General features: G+C 59.8%; 1 protein-coding gene across 1 annotated transcript in view; it reads right to left on the bottom strand.

Annotated features, from left to right (window-relative positions):
- The window catches only part of PTPRN2 (protein tyrosine phosphatase receptor type N2), a 710,720-nt gene that overhangs the window by 395,096 nt on the left and 294,742 nt on the right, over positions 1 to 20,882 (bottom strand). The window contains exon 11 of the mRNA XM_057550450.1: positions 14,604 to 14,683. Coding sequence (XP_057406433.1) covers positions 14,604 to 14,683 — 80 coding nt within the window. The remainder of the gene's footprint in view (positions 1 to 14,603; positions 14,684 to 20,882) is intronic.

Below are 20,882 nucleotides of genomic sequence, written 5' to 3'. Positions count from 1 at the left end.
CATCTACACAGAGAGCCGTCCACACGGAGCTGCCTACACAGAGAGCCGTCTACACAGAGAGCCGTCCACACAGAGCTGTCTACACAGAGAGCCGTCTACACAGACAGCCATCTACACAGAGAGCCGTCTACACAGAGAGCCGTCTACACAGAGAGCTGTCTACACAGCTGTCTACACAGAGAGCCGTCCACACAGACAGTCGTCTACAGAGAGAGCCGTCTACACAGACAGTCGTCTACAGAGAGAGCCGTCTACACAGAGCTGCCTACACAGAGAGCCATCTACACAGACAGCCGTCTACAGAGAGAGCCGTCTACACAGAGAGCCGTCCACCCAGAGAGCTGTCTACACAGAGAGCTGTCTACACAGAGAGCCGTCCACCCAGAGAGCCGTCTACACAGACAGCCGTCTACACAGAGAGCCGTCCACACAGAGCTGCCTACACAGAGAGCCGTCTACACAGACAGCCGTCTACAGAGACAGCTGTCTACACAGAGAGCCGTCCACACAGAGAGCCGTCTACACAGACAGCCGTCTACAGAGAGAGCTGTCTACACAGAGAGCCGTCCACACAGAGCCGTCTACACAGAGAGCCATCCACACAGAGCTGTCTACACAGAGCTGTCTACACAGAGAGCCGTCCACACAGAGCCGTCTACACAGAGAGCCATCCACACAGAGCTGTCTACACAGAGCTGTCTACACAGAGAGCCGTCTACACAGAGCTGTCTACACAGAGAGCCATCCACACAGACAGCCGTCCACACAGACAGTCATCCACACAGAGAGCCGTCCACACAGATATGCCTACACAGAGAGCTGTCTACACAGAGAGCCATCTACACAGAGCTGCCTACTCACTGTATCTGAAGGATGCCAATGGCTCCATCTTTCTCAGAACAACCCTTTTCTCATTGACACCGTCTTCCTCCACATAACCTTGATCCCACCCACTGCAGTGGCTTCTTGAAGGCCATCTGCTGGGGACACCCGCTGGTTGTAGGCAGGGAGGTGGAAGGTCTCCTCCCGTGAGCGGGACTGACTGCCAGTCCATCGCACTGTCCTCCAAGCGCGACTGGATGGGGTCCTCATGACCCTGTACACGTGACCGTCCACAGAACTGCAGGTTGCCTGGTGTCCCCTAGAAAGTCGGGACAGACGGTCCACGTGGGGCACGAGCAGCTAACGGCAGTGATGGCCGAGGCTCCGCCTGCTTCCGAGGGGATGGAAAGCAGTTCCCGAGGAGCTCAGGGCAGTGACACGACACAGTCGGACACGGTGTGAAACAGCAATACAGGATGGGACACAGCAAGACAGGATACAGCAGACATGACACGTGACAGGAAACAGTATACGACATGCTCCTGGGTGGGAAATGGTAAACGCGTGGGCACGGAGTCCAAGCGTGAGGCTCCGGGCGGTCGGGGCGAAGAGAAACAATGGGTTCAGCAACTCTCAGCGCCTCCTGGTAGGAATCCTGAGAGCTCCCCGGAACACAGCCTTTACCCTGGCCGCGAGCTCCGAGGTGTATCGTGGAGCTTCCTGGCGGAGAGCCGCAGAGAAGCTCCCTAACCGGCCGCAGGTGTGCTGTCCCCACGAGGGCTCCTTCCAGTGGTCGGTCCAGGAAAGGTGCTCAAGAGGCCGGCGTGGACACGTCTTTGGGAACCTCCAGGAGCGGCTGGTGAACCACCCTCGGCACTCAGGCCTCCAGTACCAGCTGTTCTCCAGCGGTGCTCTGGCCACGTGAAGGTAAGTCTCAGGTAAGTGTCTGCGAGGCACAGAGGCCGCCAGCTGTGCCTTATGAGGATGGTGTCCACCAGTGGTGCTGTGCGCGGGGTGGACGGGGTCACGGCAACAGCACAGCTGCAGGTCAAGTCCATGGACGCTTCAGGACTCTTGTTTCCACGATGGGTGGACAGTACAGCAAGTGGAACCATTCACTAAACTGGTGCTGGGAACCGTTTCACTCGTTCATTTTTTTATTTTTGGCCGCGCTGCGGGGCATGCGGGATCTAGGTCCCCGACCAGGGATGGAACCCGCGCCCCCTGTGGTGGAAGCGTGGAGTCCTAACCACTGGACCGCCAGGGGAGTCAGTCCCTCACCCAATTCATTTTTAGAACAACAAAGCTGAAAATCCACGAGGGCCTTCAAATAATAACACATTCTGGATTTAATTACAGATAAACGAAATCTGACTTTTCTTAAATGATGAGACATTTCATATTCAGAATGGAAATTACCCCAGAGCATGAGAATGTCGTGTCTCTCTGTATTATTTTAGAAGAAGAAAGTTACGTGATCATTTGGTTCTTGAAAATGTTTCTTTAAAGTCAGGAATAAGGAGGACTCGTATGAGAGTACGCTCCACCCTCAGGTTCCAGCGCGACCCAGGTCGCTGAGTTCTGAGCCAGGTGTTTCCTCCCTCCTTCCCGAGGGGTCCGCCTTTCTGGCTCCAGGTGGGAAAGAGCCTTAACTAGGTGTGCGTCCCAAGGGGGCTGGGCTCAGGCACCTAGGGCTGTGCTTTCTTCTGCAGGCATCTTCGAATGTCTCCCTTTCAGGTGGACACGTGAGGCGTTTACAAAATGCGGTGGAGACGTTCCAAAACGTTGTGAAACACAAAAAATGGTTTTCCACAGGAAGATGTTAAGGTTAAGGTTACTTCTAGGACTCTGAGTGGTCCCAGCTCTCACCCAATGGGCCGCCTTCTGGAGGCGCCTGCCCTGTTGGGACTTCGGGCTGCCACAAGAAAGAGCCGGTGACGGGAGCCGAGCGGGCCCGGGTCACGCTGGCAACCGGACCCCGTAGCAGGTCCCTAAGGCTGACCAGCGGGAAGCAGCCAGCAGACCCTCCGGCCTTTCCCCTCGTCCTGGGAAGCGTCACAGGGGAGCAGTCATCGCCACAGATGACAACCTCAGAGCTGGGGAGAGAGCAGGCTTGTTCCCATCTCCTCCACCAGCGGCAAAGCCAACGGAGAAGCGCCGGGACGTCCTGGACATTCAGAGGTGTGTCCAGATGGGTGGAGGGTGGGGAGGGAGCGTTAGGATGAAGTCTCTACTTCCGTATAAATGAAACTGCCATAAATGCACTTTTCAATCAGGACTCCTCCACTTAGGGCGGCTCTTGAAACAGGGCACGCACATTTCAAGTGCCCACATTTTCCTTTCGTCCACATCACCATTCCCGCCAACCACAGACACCGTCTGCGCCCCCGCATGGGCAAAGCCCCAGCGGGTGGCGGGTCTGGAGACCTCTGCGGATTCAGGGGGGTGTCTGGGGATGTCTGTCTACAACAGCCAGAGGTTCTCAGGCGCCTGCATCACAGCAGCTCCTGAGGGGCTGGTTCCAGCACGGATTGTGCCCCCTCCCCAGAGTATGGGCTTCAGGACATCTGGGGGCCCAGGAATTTGCATTTTTAACAAGTTCTCGGTCGATACTGACGTGGTCGCTCTGGGGAACCACACGCTGAGAACCACCGTCCTAGGACTCTGCAAAGGGCCACGGAGTAAAGAGTGCAGCCTTTGGGGCCACACGGTCATCCCGCCACACCGCTCCCCTGCGTGGAAGTGAGAGCTGCCAGCCGGACGCAGACGCGGGAGCCTGGCTGGACGCCAACTGTGGTTTGCCCGGGAGCCGCAGGAAGCCAGCCTGGCCGAGGGCCGCCCCTGGGGGAGGAGGGGGAGGCCTTGGGGGGCGCGTGGGCAGCGACGGGCGGACAGGGAGGCTTCCTGCTGAGCTGGTGCGGATCCGGCGTCCGGGGTCGGGGGTCCGGGGAAGAGGCAGGGCTGGGAGGTGCAGGAAGGGCAGCACAGGGGCTGGAGGAGGAGCCGGTGGAGGTACGTGAAGGGCTGGGCTGTGTCCGCAGGGGGAGTGGCCTGCGGGGTCCCGGCAGCAGCCCGGGCAGAGCCTGGCAAGCAGGCGGCCCCTTTGCAGGGGCTCCGGGCCCGGCCTGCCCTTTCCTTTCATTCCCTCACCGTGTAGGAGGAGGAAACGAGGAAGCCGGGGAAGCGCCAGGGGTGGTGCCCTCGCTGCCCCGTGGTTTGCTCGTCTCCGCCAAGGTCCCTAAGATCACGCAGGGCCCAGCACAGGGCATCCCTGCTCCAGGCTCTGCAGCCAAGAGAGGTGAACCAGCAACCCCTGCAGGAAGGCCCCGCGGACGGTGTCACTGTTCTCATTCTTTAAAGTCACAGGGTTAAATAAAGCACTGCCCCTGGGCGACCACCTACAGGACGCGGCTCGCCGTCGTCCAGCCGGGACGTCTCTATTCGCTCATCATGACCAAGTTTTCTCCAACAAGTGGCAGCTTGGGTTACCTCCTCGAGGGGCAGTTTGGGGATGTCGATTTGGTTGTGACATTGGCAAGACTTTATTTGTACCATTTTATCCTGTGGGAGGGAATCCTATCATTGCTTTTGCTGAAGACTTTTCATTTTGAATTTGCTTTTTCATGCTTTGCGATTGTAATAAGACAAGGTGTTGACAGAGAGCAAACCGCCTTTAAATGGAAAAGGAGGAACTGTACAACCACCTTAATCAGCACGAGGACATCGACCCCGCGGGCGTCCTTCCTGAGCTGCCTTCCCCTGGGCGACCATCCACACCGAGGCTTTGCCCTCAGGTTGCGGGCCTCAGTCCTCGAGCAGAAGGGAGTCCAGGGGCAGACGGTGGCCACACACCTCCCTCCCCCTCCAGGAAGACCTGGGTCCACGTTTAATGACCACGCCATGGTCCCATCAGCCTGCGATCCTCCCACAACCCTCACACACGGCCGGTTCCCCTTCGTCCAACCCCACGATGCACCAATGCAGCTCCAGCCACGCGGAGAACACCACGCCCTCCGGGCAAGCAAAACCGACAGAAATCCAAGGCGGGCAGTGACAGCAGCCTGCCAACCCTGTAGAAGCAAAGTTTCACTCACACCGAACTCCTCCTCTGTTGCTTGACCCCACTGCGATCCCAGGGGCATAAGTACCAGTCACGTCCCACAGAGAAGGAGCCGGGAGACCGACAAAGGAGCCGTCACAGGACGAAGCAGCAGGACGGGGGCTGGGACTCAGCTCTGAACCCTGGTCCCCACTCTTGCGGGTCTGTGTCCCCAACTTTGGCTGCCAAGAAAGAGCAGAGGGGACGCCGGGCCAGGCTGGGACTGGAGCCCGTGCCGACTGGCTCTCAGCTTGCGGGCGATCCTGCAGCCAGCTCGCCTGGAAGTCGGTGCCCACCGTGTGGTGCATGCCCCTCTTCCCACAGAGAGGGCCGTGGGAGCTGCTCCAGCTGGGCTCACACGCCATCCCGTGGAGCCTTTTGTTCGCTGGCTGATTTGCATGTCACACGTTCAGCAGCACCCCAAGGGCTGCTGTCCCATAACACAGCCACCGCGGAGTTACCGCAGCTCCCCGATGCACACGGTGCCTTTTCAGACTCGTGTCTCAGGGCCAGGTGGACTCAGGGTACCAACATCCCCTGTGAATTAGACGGACTTGGGGTACCAACGTCGCTTGTAAATTAGATGGACCTCAGGTAGCGGCATGCCCTGTAAACTACATGGACGTCAGACACCAGCGTGCCCTGTAATTAGGGGCTCATTTTTAAGAATGGGCCATTGGGGCCTCAGTGTCCCTGTGCAGGAGGAAAATGGGCAAGTGGGTGGGAAACAAGCCCAGGAAGGCAGCGCTGGCCTCAGCAACCTGTTGACAGCAAGACCTGCCTGTGACAAATGTCCCCACCAGTTTCCAAGGGCTTCCTGCCCAAGTGCCGACAGACAAAGCCAGGGCCCCGGCCCACCCCACTGCAGGGAGCTCGTGGCTCCTGACCCTCCTCTGTCCCGCAGCGGGAGGTGCCTCTCCTGATCCCAGCATCTGCGGGACCTGCCCTGGGCCCCGCAGGTGACCGCCCACGGCTGCCGGGTGTGCGGAGGGGCTACATGCTGCAGGTGCGTCTAGGAGAAATGGTGAGGGGCTCAGACACCGAAGGGCCCGTGGGAAGAATTTGTTAAACAGTTAGGCATCACAGGGCCTCTGAAATGATAGCGTCAGGACACCTCAAGTGTCAAAGACCTGAGCTTGGCCGTAGAGCTGGTCCGACGGCCACCCAGGAGGAAGGAGGCCCCCAGGTCTGCGCGGGGCTCCAGGCTTACCGACCCAGCATCATGGGGGCCAGGGAGGGGCTGGGCTGGGAGCCTCCACTCAGACCCCACCTGGAGCAGCCGGCCCGCAGAAACAGGGAAGCACGTTCACGGCTGCTCCGCTGTTCCGCGCCCTCCGCCGTTGCCATGGGGACTGGTGCAGCCAGAGAGCCCCGGGGAGGTGGCTCGGACACACTGCGCTCGCCAAGCTGTGCGGCCGGGGGCAGGGGGGCCGCTGGAAACTGCGGGAGGATGCCCCGGCCACGGGTCACACCGTCCCTCCCCGCATGCTGCCGGGTGGCCCGCCCGTGCTGTCACCGCGTCTCCTCCCGCGGGTGCCTGTCTTGCGCTGCGGCCACGGCCCTATTTTTAAAACCAGCCACCTTCCACTTAGGCACAAGGACGCTCAGGTCTGTGCTGAGATGAGGAGGGAACAGCATTCACGTGCCGACGAAGCGTCACGACGATCAACTGTGGGAACAGTTACGTGACTTGGAAGGACTGGGGTTTGGACACTCACTAAGCAGAAGGGCAAGGGGACAGCAGGCGTGTCCTCTGCGTGTCGCCGGGGGGCCGGAGCCCCGTCACTGGACACAGCGTCCACCTGAGCCCTGCACATGGCGGGCCACCTCCTCCAAGGGCGGCCGGCTACGCCCTGACCACTGAGATCAGCACTGACCCCGCGGGGCCGAGGGCTGCGGCAGTGGAGGGGGAGGCCCACGTGTAGAGAAGGAGCCTGGCAACCACTCCCAGGGGCAGCTCACAGGACACTGCCCACCGGGTGCCCGCATGCCGGGCCCGCTCCTGAACACCCCCTTACCCAGCACTCGACTGTCCTGCGGATCAGGGTTCCTGCGTCATTTTCACACGAGCCACCTGGGACTTAGCGTGGAGCAGCCTGTCTGAGGTCAGAGGGCCCCAGAGGGCTGGGTCATAGGTCACAGGGCTGGGCGGGGCCCGTGTGACCGAGAAGTCTGCCCTCCGCAGACAGCAGCTGCTCAGGTGGCACCTGCCCAGCTCGGGTCAGCTCGGGGCCGCCGGGGCCGCTTCTCTCCAGCTGCACCTGCACGTGTCACTCTTGGAGACTCGGGGCCCCAGATGCACATGGGCCAAACCGCACTTACCGCGTCCCCATAACACGTCATCCTGTCCTGAGTACTTCCTGTCTCCCCCACTACCCGGCAAATGCCCCTCTGCCCGGGTGACCCAGCCAGAAAACCTGGTGCCCTCAGCCTGGACGCTTCTCGCACACCCAGCACCGTCATCATACACCAGGTCCAGTAGACGTGTCCCCAGGGGCCCTGTGACCTCACCCACGACATCGCCATGTCCCCATCTGTGACGCATGTCCCTCTGGACCACACAAACACCTCTAGTGCACCTCGTCTCCCCATACATCCCTCGAGCTGAAGCCGGGAGCTTTCAGAAGTGTCATGTATCACAATTAAAATTGCAGGTCTGAGCCCATCACTCCCCCTCGTGAACCCCAGTGCTCCCGGAGACGCCTCCTCCAGGAAGCCCTCCCTGCCTCCTCAGGCTGTCTGGGCCACAATGTCTCTCTTTCCAGCAGACACCAGGCTTGGAGAGGACAAGACCTGTTCTGTCTGGTTCTCTGTGACTCCGGGCACCAGCACAGAGAGGGAAGAGGGAAGGAGAAGGAAGGAAGGAAACGGGGCTTATAAGCATGAGACTACAAAACCCACCTTGACAACCACAAACAGACTCCAAGGATGTGCTGGGCATCGTGTCGCCAACTCCCAGATCCAGGGCCCCAACCCAGAGACGCAGACACCCCACTGCTCGTACGCGGAGGCCTAGCTGCCGGCAGCCTCGGCTTCTGTCTCCACGGCCGCTCGGGGCCTTGTCTGGCCACCATCTAAACCAGCTCTCGTCCCGACCCATCCAGCGCCCACGCCCTGCCTGGTTTCCCTTCAGACCACTCCATGTTCCCTGAGGTGATGTAAGGTACAGTACACTATCGTACGGTGTACTGTCTTACAGCATGTTACATTGTACTGCTACATATAACGCTATGCTATAACATACCACACACCACGTCATGCTATATCACGTACTATACAATGTCAGGTAATATCAAATAATTGCGTAATGACAAAATTATATCACGTGACAGTGCACGCGATGAGGCACTGCATTACCTGGCATCTTGCTGGACTACACTAGAGACTACGTCACATGCCCCATGCCGCACCATACTACATCGCGCTGCATATGTACGTCCTCCTCCTCCGTCTCCCCCGCTGGGCCGCACCTTCACCAGAGCCCAGCCTCTGTTCCGTCACCCCAGCATCCCCACTGCCGGCACGGGGCCTGGCACTTGGCCGCCCTGCGTTGGTACCAACCAACGACTGGTAAGTGGGAAACTGGCCTCGACTAAAGGCAGCTCCATGAGACGCCTCGACCCCAGAGACAACAGAACGCAGAAGTCCTCGGCGTGGACACCTCAAAGATACGCCGGCCCCTTCCCACTCCCCGGTTCTGCACTCGTGTTTGGCCAGGGAGTAAGCAGGCCAGCCTGGGTCCACATTTCCACCCTCGCACGCCCAGCCCCGGCCAATGCTGACAGCTTCCAGAACCCGCGTGGGTCTGGCCCCCCAGGACCCCCAAGCTCTGGTCTCCACTCCCATCCCGACTCTGGTTCGGCCCCGACTCTGCCTTTGCAGGATCGCATCGTGTCGGCATTTGGTTCTGACATTGACAGGTGCCCACGAACAGCCCTCGGCTCTGGACTGCATCCAACTCCGGGGCAGCCAGCCAGATCCCAGGAGGAAAGTGAGGCCCGTGCCCTGAAAGCACCTGGTCTCAGCCTCCCGTCCACTCTGCTGGGGGCTGTAGCAGTGGGAGGGGGTGCCCAAAAGAAGCCAGAAAATACCTTTCTGGGACCGAGGATGAGACAAGAGAGTCGTCTGCAGACAGGTCTCCAAGTCTATCTGAACAGAAGCAGATTCTGTCCTTCACGTAAGTATGAAGAGGAAGCAGCCCCAACCGTTATCACAGGAACTTCTTGAGCTGAGCTCTCCAAAAACTGAAATATCCCCCAAATGACAAAGCGTTTTGACTGTTAATAGATACATTTTTTCCAGTAGCATCTTTCCACCCGACGTGTGTTCTGCAGCTGGTCGCAAATCCATCCAGGATGAAGCCGTCACCACCCCTGCTTCCTTCCGAACAGGCATGAGGACCGCGGCTCTGTCTTTAGACTCCTTTCTCATCCTCAGGAAAAGCACAAGCACCCGCTAAAGCAGGGGCTCCAGGCCACACTCCCTCTGCAGGGAGGGGGAACGTTCACTCGGCCATGGTGACCCCCGGCCCAGATGAGCCTCGTTCCTGGACGGCAGACATGGAGGGTGCATCCGACGGCCAGCGGGAGGACGGGCCTCTGTCGCGCGCTTTGCTTTGGAAACACACAGTCTATCCATTCAGTGAAATAAAGCAAGCTCGTCCCTTCCAGGTAACAACACAGGATACACGACAGACAGAGCTGGAAAATTATTCAGTTTCTTTTCCGGAATCGCCCTGTTGGAGTCCGAGACCCTTGCCGAGTCCCCGGACCCCCGGCCGGTTCCCTCTGCTGCCCGTCTTCCCGCTTCAATCCTCGGGCGCCGCGTCCGCCAACCCGCCTGCTGAACTGGGAGGGGCAGGTGAGCTGACCCTGCAGGGCCCCCTGCCCGTCACCGGTGACCTCCCCCCGAGGTTCAGCCAGGCTTCATGGGCCCTCGACCTGGAACCTGCCCGAGGCTGCGAGGCGACCGCGCCAGAACTGCCTGGAGAGCTGAGACCAGGCCGCTCACCGCCTGCTGCCACGGGCAGCTCAGCGGGCCCCGCAGGCTCCCCGCGTCCCACCACGAGGTCACCGCCGCTCCGGCCCGTGTTTCTCATCTGTGCCACAAGGCACGGATCAGGGGGAACCCCGACGTCGCTTTTACCTAAAAACGCCTCCGATTCTCTCACGTTACGCCTCGGAGGAGATGAGAGTCCCGCAGGCTCCCCGCGTCCCACCACGAGGTCACCGCCGCTCCGGCCCGTGTTTCTCATCTGTGTCACGAGGCACGGATCAGGGGGAACCCCGACGTCGCTTTTACCTAAAAACGCCTCCGATTCTCTCACGTTACGCCTCGGAGGAGATGAGAGTCCCGCAGGCTCCCCGCGTCCCACCACGAGGTCACCGCCGCTCCGGCCCGTGTTTCTCATCTGTGTCACGAGGCACGGATCAGGGGGAACCCCGACGTCGCTTTTACCTAAAAACGCCTCCGATTCTCTCACGTTACGCCTCGGAGGAGATGAGAGTCCCGCAGGCTCCCCGCGTCCCACCACGAGGTCACCGCCGCTCCGGCCCGTGTTTCTCATCTGTGTCACGAGGCACGGATCAGGGGGAACCCCGACGTCGCTTTTACCTAAAAACGCCTCCGATTCTCTCACGTTACGCCTCGGAGGAGATGAGAGTCCCGCAGGCCTCGGCTTCCACCAGCTTTTGACGGGAGTCCCACTCCCCGGCAGAAGAGCACGGTTGCCTAGCGGCTGCACTGAGCGAGCATTTCCCAGGCTTCCTCCTCGGTCTCGCTGAAAAAGCACAGCCTTCTTTCCAGCTCCAGGGCCCACCAGTCCCTCTAGCATTTATTCCGGTCTCTCAATCACAGTGAAAGCACACTGGGCGCAAACCCGGTTCCGGGCACCTACACGCACAGCTGCCTGCCCACCCTCACAGGTCCAGGCGCTGCGTCCCAGGCGAGAACAGAGGGGGTGCCCACGGCAAGCAGGCCGCGCCGCCGGGGGAACCTGTGTGCGCGGCTGGCGCTGCAGCGAGGAGCCCCTCCGCCCCCGGGCCAGCAGCCTCTGCGCTCCGGGATTCCTCGTGCAGGTGCGGGCACCTGGGCCACTGGCCAAGCCCCTTGGGTGTCAGGAAGGCAGCGCTGGCCCCACAAGCCGCCATGAACTCGCTGAGCCCTTCTCATGGACCCAAAGGCCCCGCCCCGAGTTGAGTCGGGTGAGAGTCAAGCTGCCGGCCCCGCCCGGCCCCGTGGCTGCCTTTGTACGGCCCCCTTCTCGCCTCCAGCCCACCTGGCACCCACGCTGGTCCTCTGAGCCCCCCGACCAGCACCCAGGCGAGGCGTCCCCGCCTCCGAAGGCCGGGCTCTGCAGATGCCCCTGGGGCCTGGGCCTCGCGCGGTGCTCCCGTCAGGGAGAAGCCTGGTCGGCCGTCCCGACGGCTGCGCTCCATGGGCATCACAGCAGGGGTCACTCCGTTCTCCCAGGAGCGACGGCATCGCACTCTGCAGAAGGACATGCCTGCCCCCTTCACCCGGAGGCTGGGCAGAGCTCACGGTCCGGGGTGGGTCTTGGCGTCCCGCTGTCCCGGTTCCCAGCCCTGGGCCCGCACCCGACAGGGTTTAAACGCATCGTTCTCGGAACGGGAGATGCTGGGATTTAAAATCACGTGTGTTACTTGAAATGAGCCCAGAGGAAGAATGGAAGCCGAGTGCTGAGGCCAGAGCTTGGATTAGACAGGACGCAGCTGGTGGTGCTAAGATCCAAGGGAGACAAACCGCTGAGCCAGGCCCATCACCTGCCGGACAGGCATGAGTCAGACACCCCAGCAAAGAGGAGCCGAGGCTGAGAAGGCCCCCGGGAGGGTGGCAGACACGGCCGATCTCAGGGCAGGAGGGGCCGCGCAGCACACGCAGGAGGCCACGGACCCGGAGGCCACGGGGCAGGCGTCTCTGCGGGGCGTGGGGAGCAAAGCGTGTGCTTCCTCTAAAGGCGATCAAGCACATCCTCCCTGAAGGGAGACGCACACACGGGTTAGAAATACGCTACTTAAGCGACCGAGAAAATGAAGAGTGAAAAGAGGATTTTTCCGTCCTGCTCAATTTGACTAGATGACGTGGCCATGAAGACTGAACGTAACCACCAGTTTTCTCTGTGTGCTCTGAACGCAGGAAGTGTCTCCTGGGAACCACTGTTCACTCACACCTGACGTCCACGCCCAAGTACACTAATTAATGCCCAGGAAAGAACCACCCGTATAAGGAAACCCACTGCATCCACCTTTCAGGACAAACACGGACCATGTCTGATGGGGACAGACGTGTCATCAGCTACACGACTCTTCATTAAGTTCTGTACCACGCTGTGCAGAATAGGCAAAGGAAATGCCCTTTGAACTCCATCACAGGGTCACGTCTCCCTTCGTTGGTAACAAGAGGGGCGCACAGCGCAGCGCCAGGAAGCCCCACGGCGAGAACCAAGGGCAAACAGTCCCAGGATCTGCAGGGGCGCCGACACGCGGGCGGAAGGCTGTGCGGTCTGCACGCGGCCCATCCCGCCGGCCCCGCCCACACTGCCGCAACAACGCCAGTGAGATTCCACGTCATCTTCTAAAACTGGAGCCACAAAACCGCCTTCTAAGTTCAAACTCTTCCTGATAACACAGAGTCACGTCCACCCCTACGTGGACCCCGCGTTGGAGGAGGCTGCTTCTCCTGGTGGCAGCAAACACGCCCTCAAGGTGGCCGGGGTCGAGGTGCCACTACAGTTTGGTATTTCTGCCGCCAAACGCTCAGATCCTACGGCCACAGACTCTTCTCCGTAATCCTTTCCCTGTATAGCGTCAGGTACATCCATAACATCATGAAATTATTTAAAATACAAAAGGAACGAAGTTTTTAAACTATGCACGTATGTTATCCATTTTGCACAGGCAAGAAACACCCTGGCTGGCACAGCTACGCTGGTTCACGAAAATGTAATTCAGAAATTTGAGTATTTAGAGGGTTGTTGATACGACACTCAAACTGCATGTGCAATTTCCCCCTCGGTACCTGACGTGAACACATTTAAAATGACCAAGGAACCAGACTTCAAATAATCAACCTCATTTCCCACAGAAAGCAATAAAATAAATGAAATGCCATTGTCATGAATATATTGTCACAATTCTAAAAGATAAAAAGACTTCATTCCCTTTTATTCCATTCAGAGCGTCCTTAAGTTCCAGCAAATCCAATTTTGAAAGTATTACTTCCCAGTACTGGGATGAATTGCCAATTATGGAACAATTGTTAATGCATTTCTGGGTAAAAAACTGATAACTGATTTGGTCTTAAATATATTCAATAATCTCTTATGCTGAGGGACGAGGACCATAAAACGGGTGCTGTGCAAGGAAAGAGAGCCCGTGGTCACACAGAGTGAAGCCATTAACACGGAATTCCGCTCCTTTTCAGCCCGCAGAGTGTTTAGAATGGAATCTGCTGACTTCCTTTCTCCGGGACCCACTAGGCTGCTCCGCTCAGCTGGACCCCGAGCTCCACCCCTTACAGTGAAATGAAGCCTGGGAGGCACGTGGGCTGGGGGCGTGCGCGTCAGCTCTCCACAGGCTTAGATCTGCCAGGTTTCTGGGAAGTAGTACAACTCCGCAAGGAATTCTTCTTTAACCAAAAATTCTGTTGCCCAAATCATTCCTTTCAGCAAATCATAGTTCCTAAGGGCACCAAAATATCCTACAAGGAAAAGCCAACAGCAACCAAAATAGAGAAGACCTATAGTTTGTTCCACCAAATAGGGTGTTACAGACATTTTTATGCCCTGTTTACCGTCACTGGATAAAGAAACTTTAATAGATGCCATAAGGTGACACCTCAGTTGACGAGAACTAAACGTCCAGATCTCTAAATCAGCCAAAATACCGTGCTGCACTGTACACTGGGGTGAAAACCTAAGTTTCATTAAAAACAGTTCATATATTTAGCCACATACAGGACTGGCTGAAACAAAGAGTCATTTTCTGCTGTGTCTGGGTCCATGCATTCAGCCACGGCGCTTACAAACGACCATAAAGCACAAGAGTCCTTCCCACTGAATTACTGGAAACCATCAGGCTCAGGTTCTGTTATGTTTCCTATATTTTTCTTACTGGGCGGAAAGACTGTACATTTTACACAAGCTTTCAGTAGCTGAAAACAAACGTGGGGTGCAGGGGAAAGCAGGCTTCGTACACACCCCACATTCTGCGCTTTGCGTTTTTCATTCAGTAGCAAACACCAACCACACGCTGGGACCCCCCAGAAGATCTCAAAATGCGTGAGCGAGTGACGGGCTGGGCTCTAAGAGGGACGCCGAGGTCAAGCACGGGGCCACTCAGACCTTCGTCCCGTGCTCTCGTGCGCCAGGTGGACACGGTGAAGCCCATGTGAGCTGCTGGGCTGGGACGGGACGGAAAGCCTCAAAGCACAAGGGCACCGTTTTGTCCACACGGGGTCACCGCAGAGGCCGGAGCCCCGCCCCTACACCGCCTTCTATCCGAGCGAGCAGTGCGGTCGCCATTCCCCACCCCGGAAGCCAGCCACTCCCCTCCGGGCCCCACCCAATGAGCATCCGGGTTCTGGGGAGATGGCTGTCCTCCGAGCAGCTGGCCCCCCTCCCCTGCCCGGGTGGGCGCGTGCGCTTGCGCGGAAGCAGCCTCACCTGCCGCCTTCGCAGCGTCAGCCGCCGTCACGTTCTGGACGTTGGCGCGCACCCTGAAGGTCACCGCTGGTCCCGAGACCCTGTAAGAGAGCGTTTCACAGGCGTGAGAACCACTCAGCACACGGGCCCCTTCCCTGAACGCTACACGCACCCCAGGCGCTGCTCCTCCACACGCGACCTCCGCGGGGGTGGCTTTGCGGGGTCACTGTGTCTCTGTTCCCAGATTCCAGGAATTCTATCCACAGGCTTCGCTTTTCTAACACACACACGGCAGGGCTCTTACAAAAAATTCAAATCAACCCCAATATCCAACAATAACAAGCAGATATTCTTGCAAGGGAAAAATAAAAATTGTTATGGAAACTGTTTTCAGTATTTTGTTCCCAAGGGAGCCGCAGGAACCAAAAGCAGAAAGGAAAGAGATGGGTATTTTTAAAATTCTCTTGAAAGGAACTGTTTAAAAAACTTATTGAAATCTTTAGAACTACTCAGTAAAAAAATAACTGGCAAGGGATTGCCAGACAGGAGTTGTCAAAATTTTCAAAGCTTTTTAAATACTGTGTTGCACATGACTTTGAAAAGTACATCCCTCTTTTAACAACTGATTCGTCTGAAGGGGGGCAGGGAGGCCGCCTTCGTCAGGACTGTCCCAGCTCCGCATCTCCTGGCCCGTCATCTCCCGGACAACCCCCAGGAGCTGGCGTCGAGGGAGCCGGAACGGCGCGGGCGGCTCGGGCACGGCTGCGTGCGCTCGGCCCTTCCCGTCAGACGCGTGGTTTCCAGGGGCCCCTGGCCGTCAGGATGCCCCTGGCAAGGCAGCCGCTCTTCTTGGTGATCGGTGAGGCTCCCCACGACAGGCTCTATGTTCGGTTCCACTGCCCACCCCGGTCCAGGGGCTGGGCCTTCCTCGCTGATGCCGCGGAATCTTATCAGTATGCACAGATTCAACCGCCAAATACCACCGCGGAGAACAAAGCCACGTGCCTGCCACCTGCTCAGCCTCCGTGCGCACGGGACCGTCGCGTGCATCGTGTTTACTCCCTCCAGCAAAGCAGGCGCGGTCGCCTCCATGTACGACAAGGACCCTGAGGACCCAAGGGCTGTCCTCCCTTAAAGGGAGCCCAGCTGAGTCACAGGTGACGCCGCCCCGCACCTCCCCAGACGCTGGCAGGCCACCCCTCACCTGCATGTTCTAACCTGGCCCTGCCGGGCCTCCCACCCACTCCACGCAGATTCCAGCGTCTATGACAAGATCATTTCAAAGGCACTCCTAATAAGAGTGATGTAAGGAAAAGCGCACGAGAGTGAGACTCAAGTGAAAGGGACCGGGCTTGAGAAGAGTTACGTGGAAAGTACAGCGACACTCTCAGAAAAGGCAGAAACGCCGCTAGCAGGAACCAAATCACCGAGTCAGGCGTGTGCCACCTGCCACCTCCTCTGCATCCACTTGTCCCCTCCCCTCCTTCCCAGCGCATCATCCAGAGGCCGGCCCGCTGCTCCAGGTCGTGGGAGCTCAGACCACGCCTCCACGAACCGCAGGGCTTCTTGGCATTCAGGGGCCACCTCCACTCGTGACCCCTGGTCCCGCTCCGGCCCTGTCCCTCGGGCGGCCTCTGGCCCAGCTCCCTGGCCGGCCGGGCCCTCTTCAGAGGGAACTGCGGAGCCCCCAGAGGTAGCGTGGCCGTCGTTCCAGCGCCTCTGCTGTCGGACGTTCCACCCAGGAGCCTGGGCCTCGCCGCAAGTGCAGCGAGCGCTCCTGAAGCAGCTCCTGCCATGGCGCCCACAGCTCTGGTGGCTCGTCCAGCCACGGGGCCTCCCGGTCACCTCCCTGTACAAGAAACGCCACCACGTCCTGCAGGAGCGCCACCCTCCCTCTCCACCCCCGCTGTCGCGGCCGAGCCGAGTCTTCCTGGGTCCCGCCCCCCCCGCGTGTGGCATCCGGAGGACTTGTCCGACCCTCTGCCCACGTCACATGTAGCATCCTCCGTGGACTCCCCAGGCCCCAGGGTCTGAGGGGACGCAGCAGACCTCTCCCCTGTCCCTGCTGGATGCTCCCGGGGTGGACGAGGGGGCCTCCCTGGCCCCTGGAGACTTCCTGCCACGGTGTCTTCCCTCCTCGCCGTGGGAATTGGGTTCCATCCCCTCTCAGTTCCAACCCCAGTTCCACAAACGCTCTGACAACCGCTGCTCTGGGACCTTCTAGCTAGTGCAGCGACTGCCTGATGTTTGTGCTTGAACTGAACGTTAATTATTTTACAGATCACTCGTGTGACGACGCTTCCCGCCGGCGCCTTACACGCGTGTGGACGATGGGGCTACGTCTGGGACTGAGTCACGACATCTGAGTGCAACTGCTTCCAAAACTAAGAGAACATCCTTCCTCACACGAGCAGTCTGCACCTACCATCAGAGAGCACTAACGACAGATCCGCACGGCACGACTCTGGGTTCACATGTGGTTTCTGGACGTTTCTAATCTAAACTGCGTCTGCAGAGTTCCAGGCACACGGGATCCCCCAAATCTAATCTTCCCTCAGGTACCGACGGTTTTCTCTAAAGATCACACGGACGTCCTGGGTTTCCCAAAGACGGAGCACACAGGGGTTGTTCACCTGCCCCAACACTTGCGGGACCAGCGGGAGAGGCCGACGGGGCACCAGGGCCTTCCTTCCTTCCAAGACGCCACACACATGTGACCCCGGGACGCACACCCGTGACCCTGGGGCCGCCTAGCGTGGAAAGCACGCCCTGAATGGAGGGTCCGTGTTGCCGTCACCAGCTCCCTACCTGACACCTGGTCTGTGACGGCCCAGCCCCTGCGCAGCCGAGCCCTGGCCCTGGCACCAGCGAGGGAAGGGTCACCCCGCTGCACGGGGCATGTCCAACCCCTTATGGCCGAACACGACGTGAGCTCAGGTGCCCCCTCCCCAGCACCTGCTCTAATGAGCGGGGCTGAGAAAGCCTCTGCAGAGTGTCCACTGCACAGCCACATCCTGTGTCACCATCTGTCACCCTGCTGGGCCTTTTAACCTCCAAGGCCTCGGTTTGCCCAGCTGTAAAACAGGGGCAGTTCTGGCAAGTCGCTAGGGAAACAAGACAGGAGGCAAATGAGTACAAACTCTGCTCCAGGAAACTGAAACACGTCTTCCAGAATCCTCCAAACCTGCAGGGGTCCTCACATGGGGAGGGAGGTGTGGAGGGTCGGCGGTGGGCGCGGGACGGGGGCGCCGCGTCCTCGCTGGGCTCCGGCAGGGTGCAGCTGACCTGGCCTGTGCACAGGACCTCGCGACCGTGTCAGGCTGTGAATTCCCGCTGCGTCTTCAGGAACCGCCCTTCGCCAGCGCAGTCGACCACGCGGAAGGGAAATCACACCGCTTCTTGCCCCATGAGGACTCACGAAGGGGGATCCGAAGGGGGACCCGGGGTGCGGCTGGCGCCTGCGCTGCCTGAGCTGGTCTGCAGGCTCGGCCGAGGCCCCCAGCGGCTGGGAGTCCGCGAGGCCCTGCAGCGCCGCCCACCCGACTAAGCGCCCAGAGCAGCGGCATCAATCAGCACCGCCCCGGACAGCCACGATGAGATTATAAACCACAGCTGCGGTCGGCGTGCGTCTGCCGGCGCAATTACACCAGTGTGTTGATGCCGTTTTAATGGCTCCTAATGATGTAATAAGAAATAATGAAATTTGCTTGACAGCTACATAACCATTAACAAAACATATTAAGCATAACTAGTACTTCCATAAAAACGCAGACGGTCCTGGAAGTGCCGCTTTGTGGGGCGGACTCCTTTCCTCTCCTGCAACGATGACCAGCCCTGAGAGCGTCCGCGGCACGCAGAGCCCAGTGCTGGCCACGCGGTCGTCCCCCAGGCCCCCCCCCCCAGGTCAGTCCCTGCAGCTGGTGTGCGTCCTCACGTGCTGGGTCCTGGGGGCGACACACAGGACATGCATGTGCGGCATGGGACACAACACCGCCCCCCACAGACCACGTACAGCATTAAATACCCAGAGGTGCGAGACAAGCGTTAACTGGGCAGGACGGGGGCTCCCAAGAGGCTTGGGCACCAAGAAGCAGACTTGAGGGCAGATGGGCGCCTCCAGGCCCAGGCGAGGCTGCGGGGAAACGGCCGCTCAGGGGTTTAGTCACGCGAGAGCCCTGGACCAGACTCCCAAAGGCTGGAAGAGTGGGGTCCTGCATGGCCCCGGGGGAAGTCGGAAGCCCCCCGTTCCCTGAGCAGGAAAGAGACTGGCAGGTGATATCTACGAAAGAGCTGGTCTGGGAACCGGCCCAGCTTCCGAGGCTGGAAAGCCCCCCAGGACACCCCTGTGTCCCCAGAGTCTCCAAACCTGGAGGTAGCGTGTCTGGAGGAACAGAGCCGAGGAGTGAGGAGCAGACCCAGGTGAGGGGCCAGAGGGGGCGTCAGGCAGGTTAGGCAGCGTCTCCTGAAGCCCCCCAGGCCCGAGCCCCCCCACTGGAGCCCCCCAGGACTGACGCCACTCCCCACAGCTCCCTTTCCTCTCCAGCCCTCCCTCAAACCCCCCCGTGGCAGCAGTGGGGGGAGCAGCCCCGGCCTCCCTCCCATCTGGAAGGTTTCTAAGAAACAAGGGGCGGCAGGGGGGCAGCAGAGGGCATGTCTCCAGGAAACAGCCTGGGGCCGGGGCCTCTGCCTTCCGCCTGCTGCCTGGTCACCACGGAGGGTTTTGCTGAAGGAAGATAATGAAGGTTCAATCAACACAGCCCGCGTGGGCCTGAGGAGCCCCACTCTAGAGCTGATTCGGGTGATTACTTCTGAGCCGCGAGGACGGGCTCCTAGCGCCGCAGGCCGCCAGCTGCTCCTGGAAGCTCCTGCCTCAGGACCCCTCTGCCTGGTACGTGAGGCCTTGGAGTTCTCACACGAGGTTCCTGCCTTTGACGAAGGAGGCGCCCACTCCCTTCCTCCCTCCCTCAGCCCTGGGCCACATTCAATGTCCCCTCTACAGAGGAAGGGGTCCATCACTCATTCCGTCATGCGTGTGTGTAACACGCACCCACGCTGTGCGGTCAGCGTGCCAGGCGTGCTTATGCAGACATGCAGCAGGGACCACTGGACCTGAGCTGGGTCCTCAGTGGCCAAGCCCGTGGGGACCCAGTGGTGTGAGCGGCCCAGGGGAGTTGCCCACGGGAGCCAGGAACGAGGCAGGAAGCTCCAAGGACCCCCTCCTCCTCTTTGAAGGGAACAGTCGGGACCTCCGGCTCAGGCCGTCTGTCCCACTTACTGGGCCACGTGGAGACTGTGACGGGGCCAAAGGGCCTGTGGAAGTGGCCACGGTCAGCAGGAACAGCTCCCCGCTGGGCTGCGTGAGGCCCTCCCACTCCAGGGCCTGAGTCTGATGACCAGACCCTCCTGGAGGTCCTGCACACAGGAGCGGTGCCGGACGCACTGCCAATCAATGCGATTTGACACAGGACAGCTGTAAAGGACCCTTGACGTTACAGGTGGGAATACAAGTGGCTTCGGGGGCCCACGTGCGGCTTAACGGAACACAGAAATGGACCCTCTACCAGCGGGTGACTCGTCTCACACCCGCCCCTCCCGCCGCCCCTCCTGCTCCGAGGCCACGGCCCGTCACCGGAGACCTCAGCGGCCCCACGGCACCTGGGCTCCGCTTGGGTCCCCTGCAGTCCGTCCTCCGTGCGGCTGGAAAGACGCTTTCCTGGAGAGCATCCGCGGTGGTTCCAGCTCTGGGACCAAGGCCACCTGGGCTCCCGGCCGGGCTCCCACGGCCGCACGACCCTCCCATGTGGACGTCCCCCCCGTGGGTGGGGTCTCCTGCCCCAGGCTCCTCCCTCTTGGCCTCATGCCTCTGTTCGCGGGGACGGGACGGAAGGCGCCTGACCTTCTCCGGCTCTGTCTACGTGTCCACCTCTGCTGGAAGCTCAGCTCCCCAGGGCAGGACCCCCGCCTGCTCTCCACTCCACCCGGGCACTCAGCGCTCGGTAAACACTTGTGTAGCCATAACTGTCCCCGTGGGCCGCCGCGTGCGCAGAGCTGCCAGAAGAGCCTCATTAGCTGGGGCACCATCCCCGGGGCCCCGGCTCGCCTGCGGGCGCCAGGCCGTCCCGACGGTCTAGAGCCTCCCGGGTGGTTCCTGGTGCAGCGGGGAGACCTGAAGCCTGGGGCGGGGTTCTTTCAGGGGATTATAGTCCTTCTGAGGACGCTCGGGTTTCAGCTGCGCTTCCAGAACCAACCTGAACCCCACTGGACCCTTCCTTCCTCTTCTTCCCTCACCAGTTTCTCTGT

The sequence above is a fragment of the Balaenoptera acutorostrata genome, chromosome 7 (genome assembly GCF_949987535.1).
Source record: "Balaenoptera acutorostrata chromosome 7, mBalAcu1.1, whole genome shotgun sequence".
NCBI classification, from domain to species: domain Eukaryota; kingdom Metazoa; phylum Chordata; class Mammalia; order Artiodactyla; family Balaenopteridae; genus Balaenoptera; species Balaenoptera acutorostrata.
This window is presented reverse-complemented; position numbering and strand designations above follow the sequence as displayed.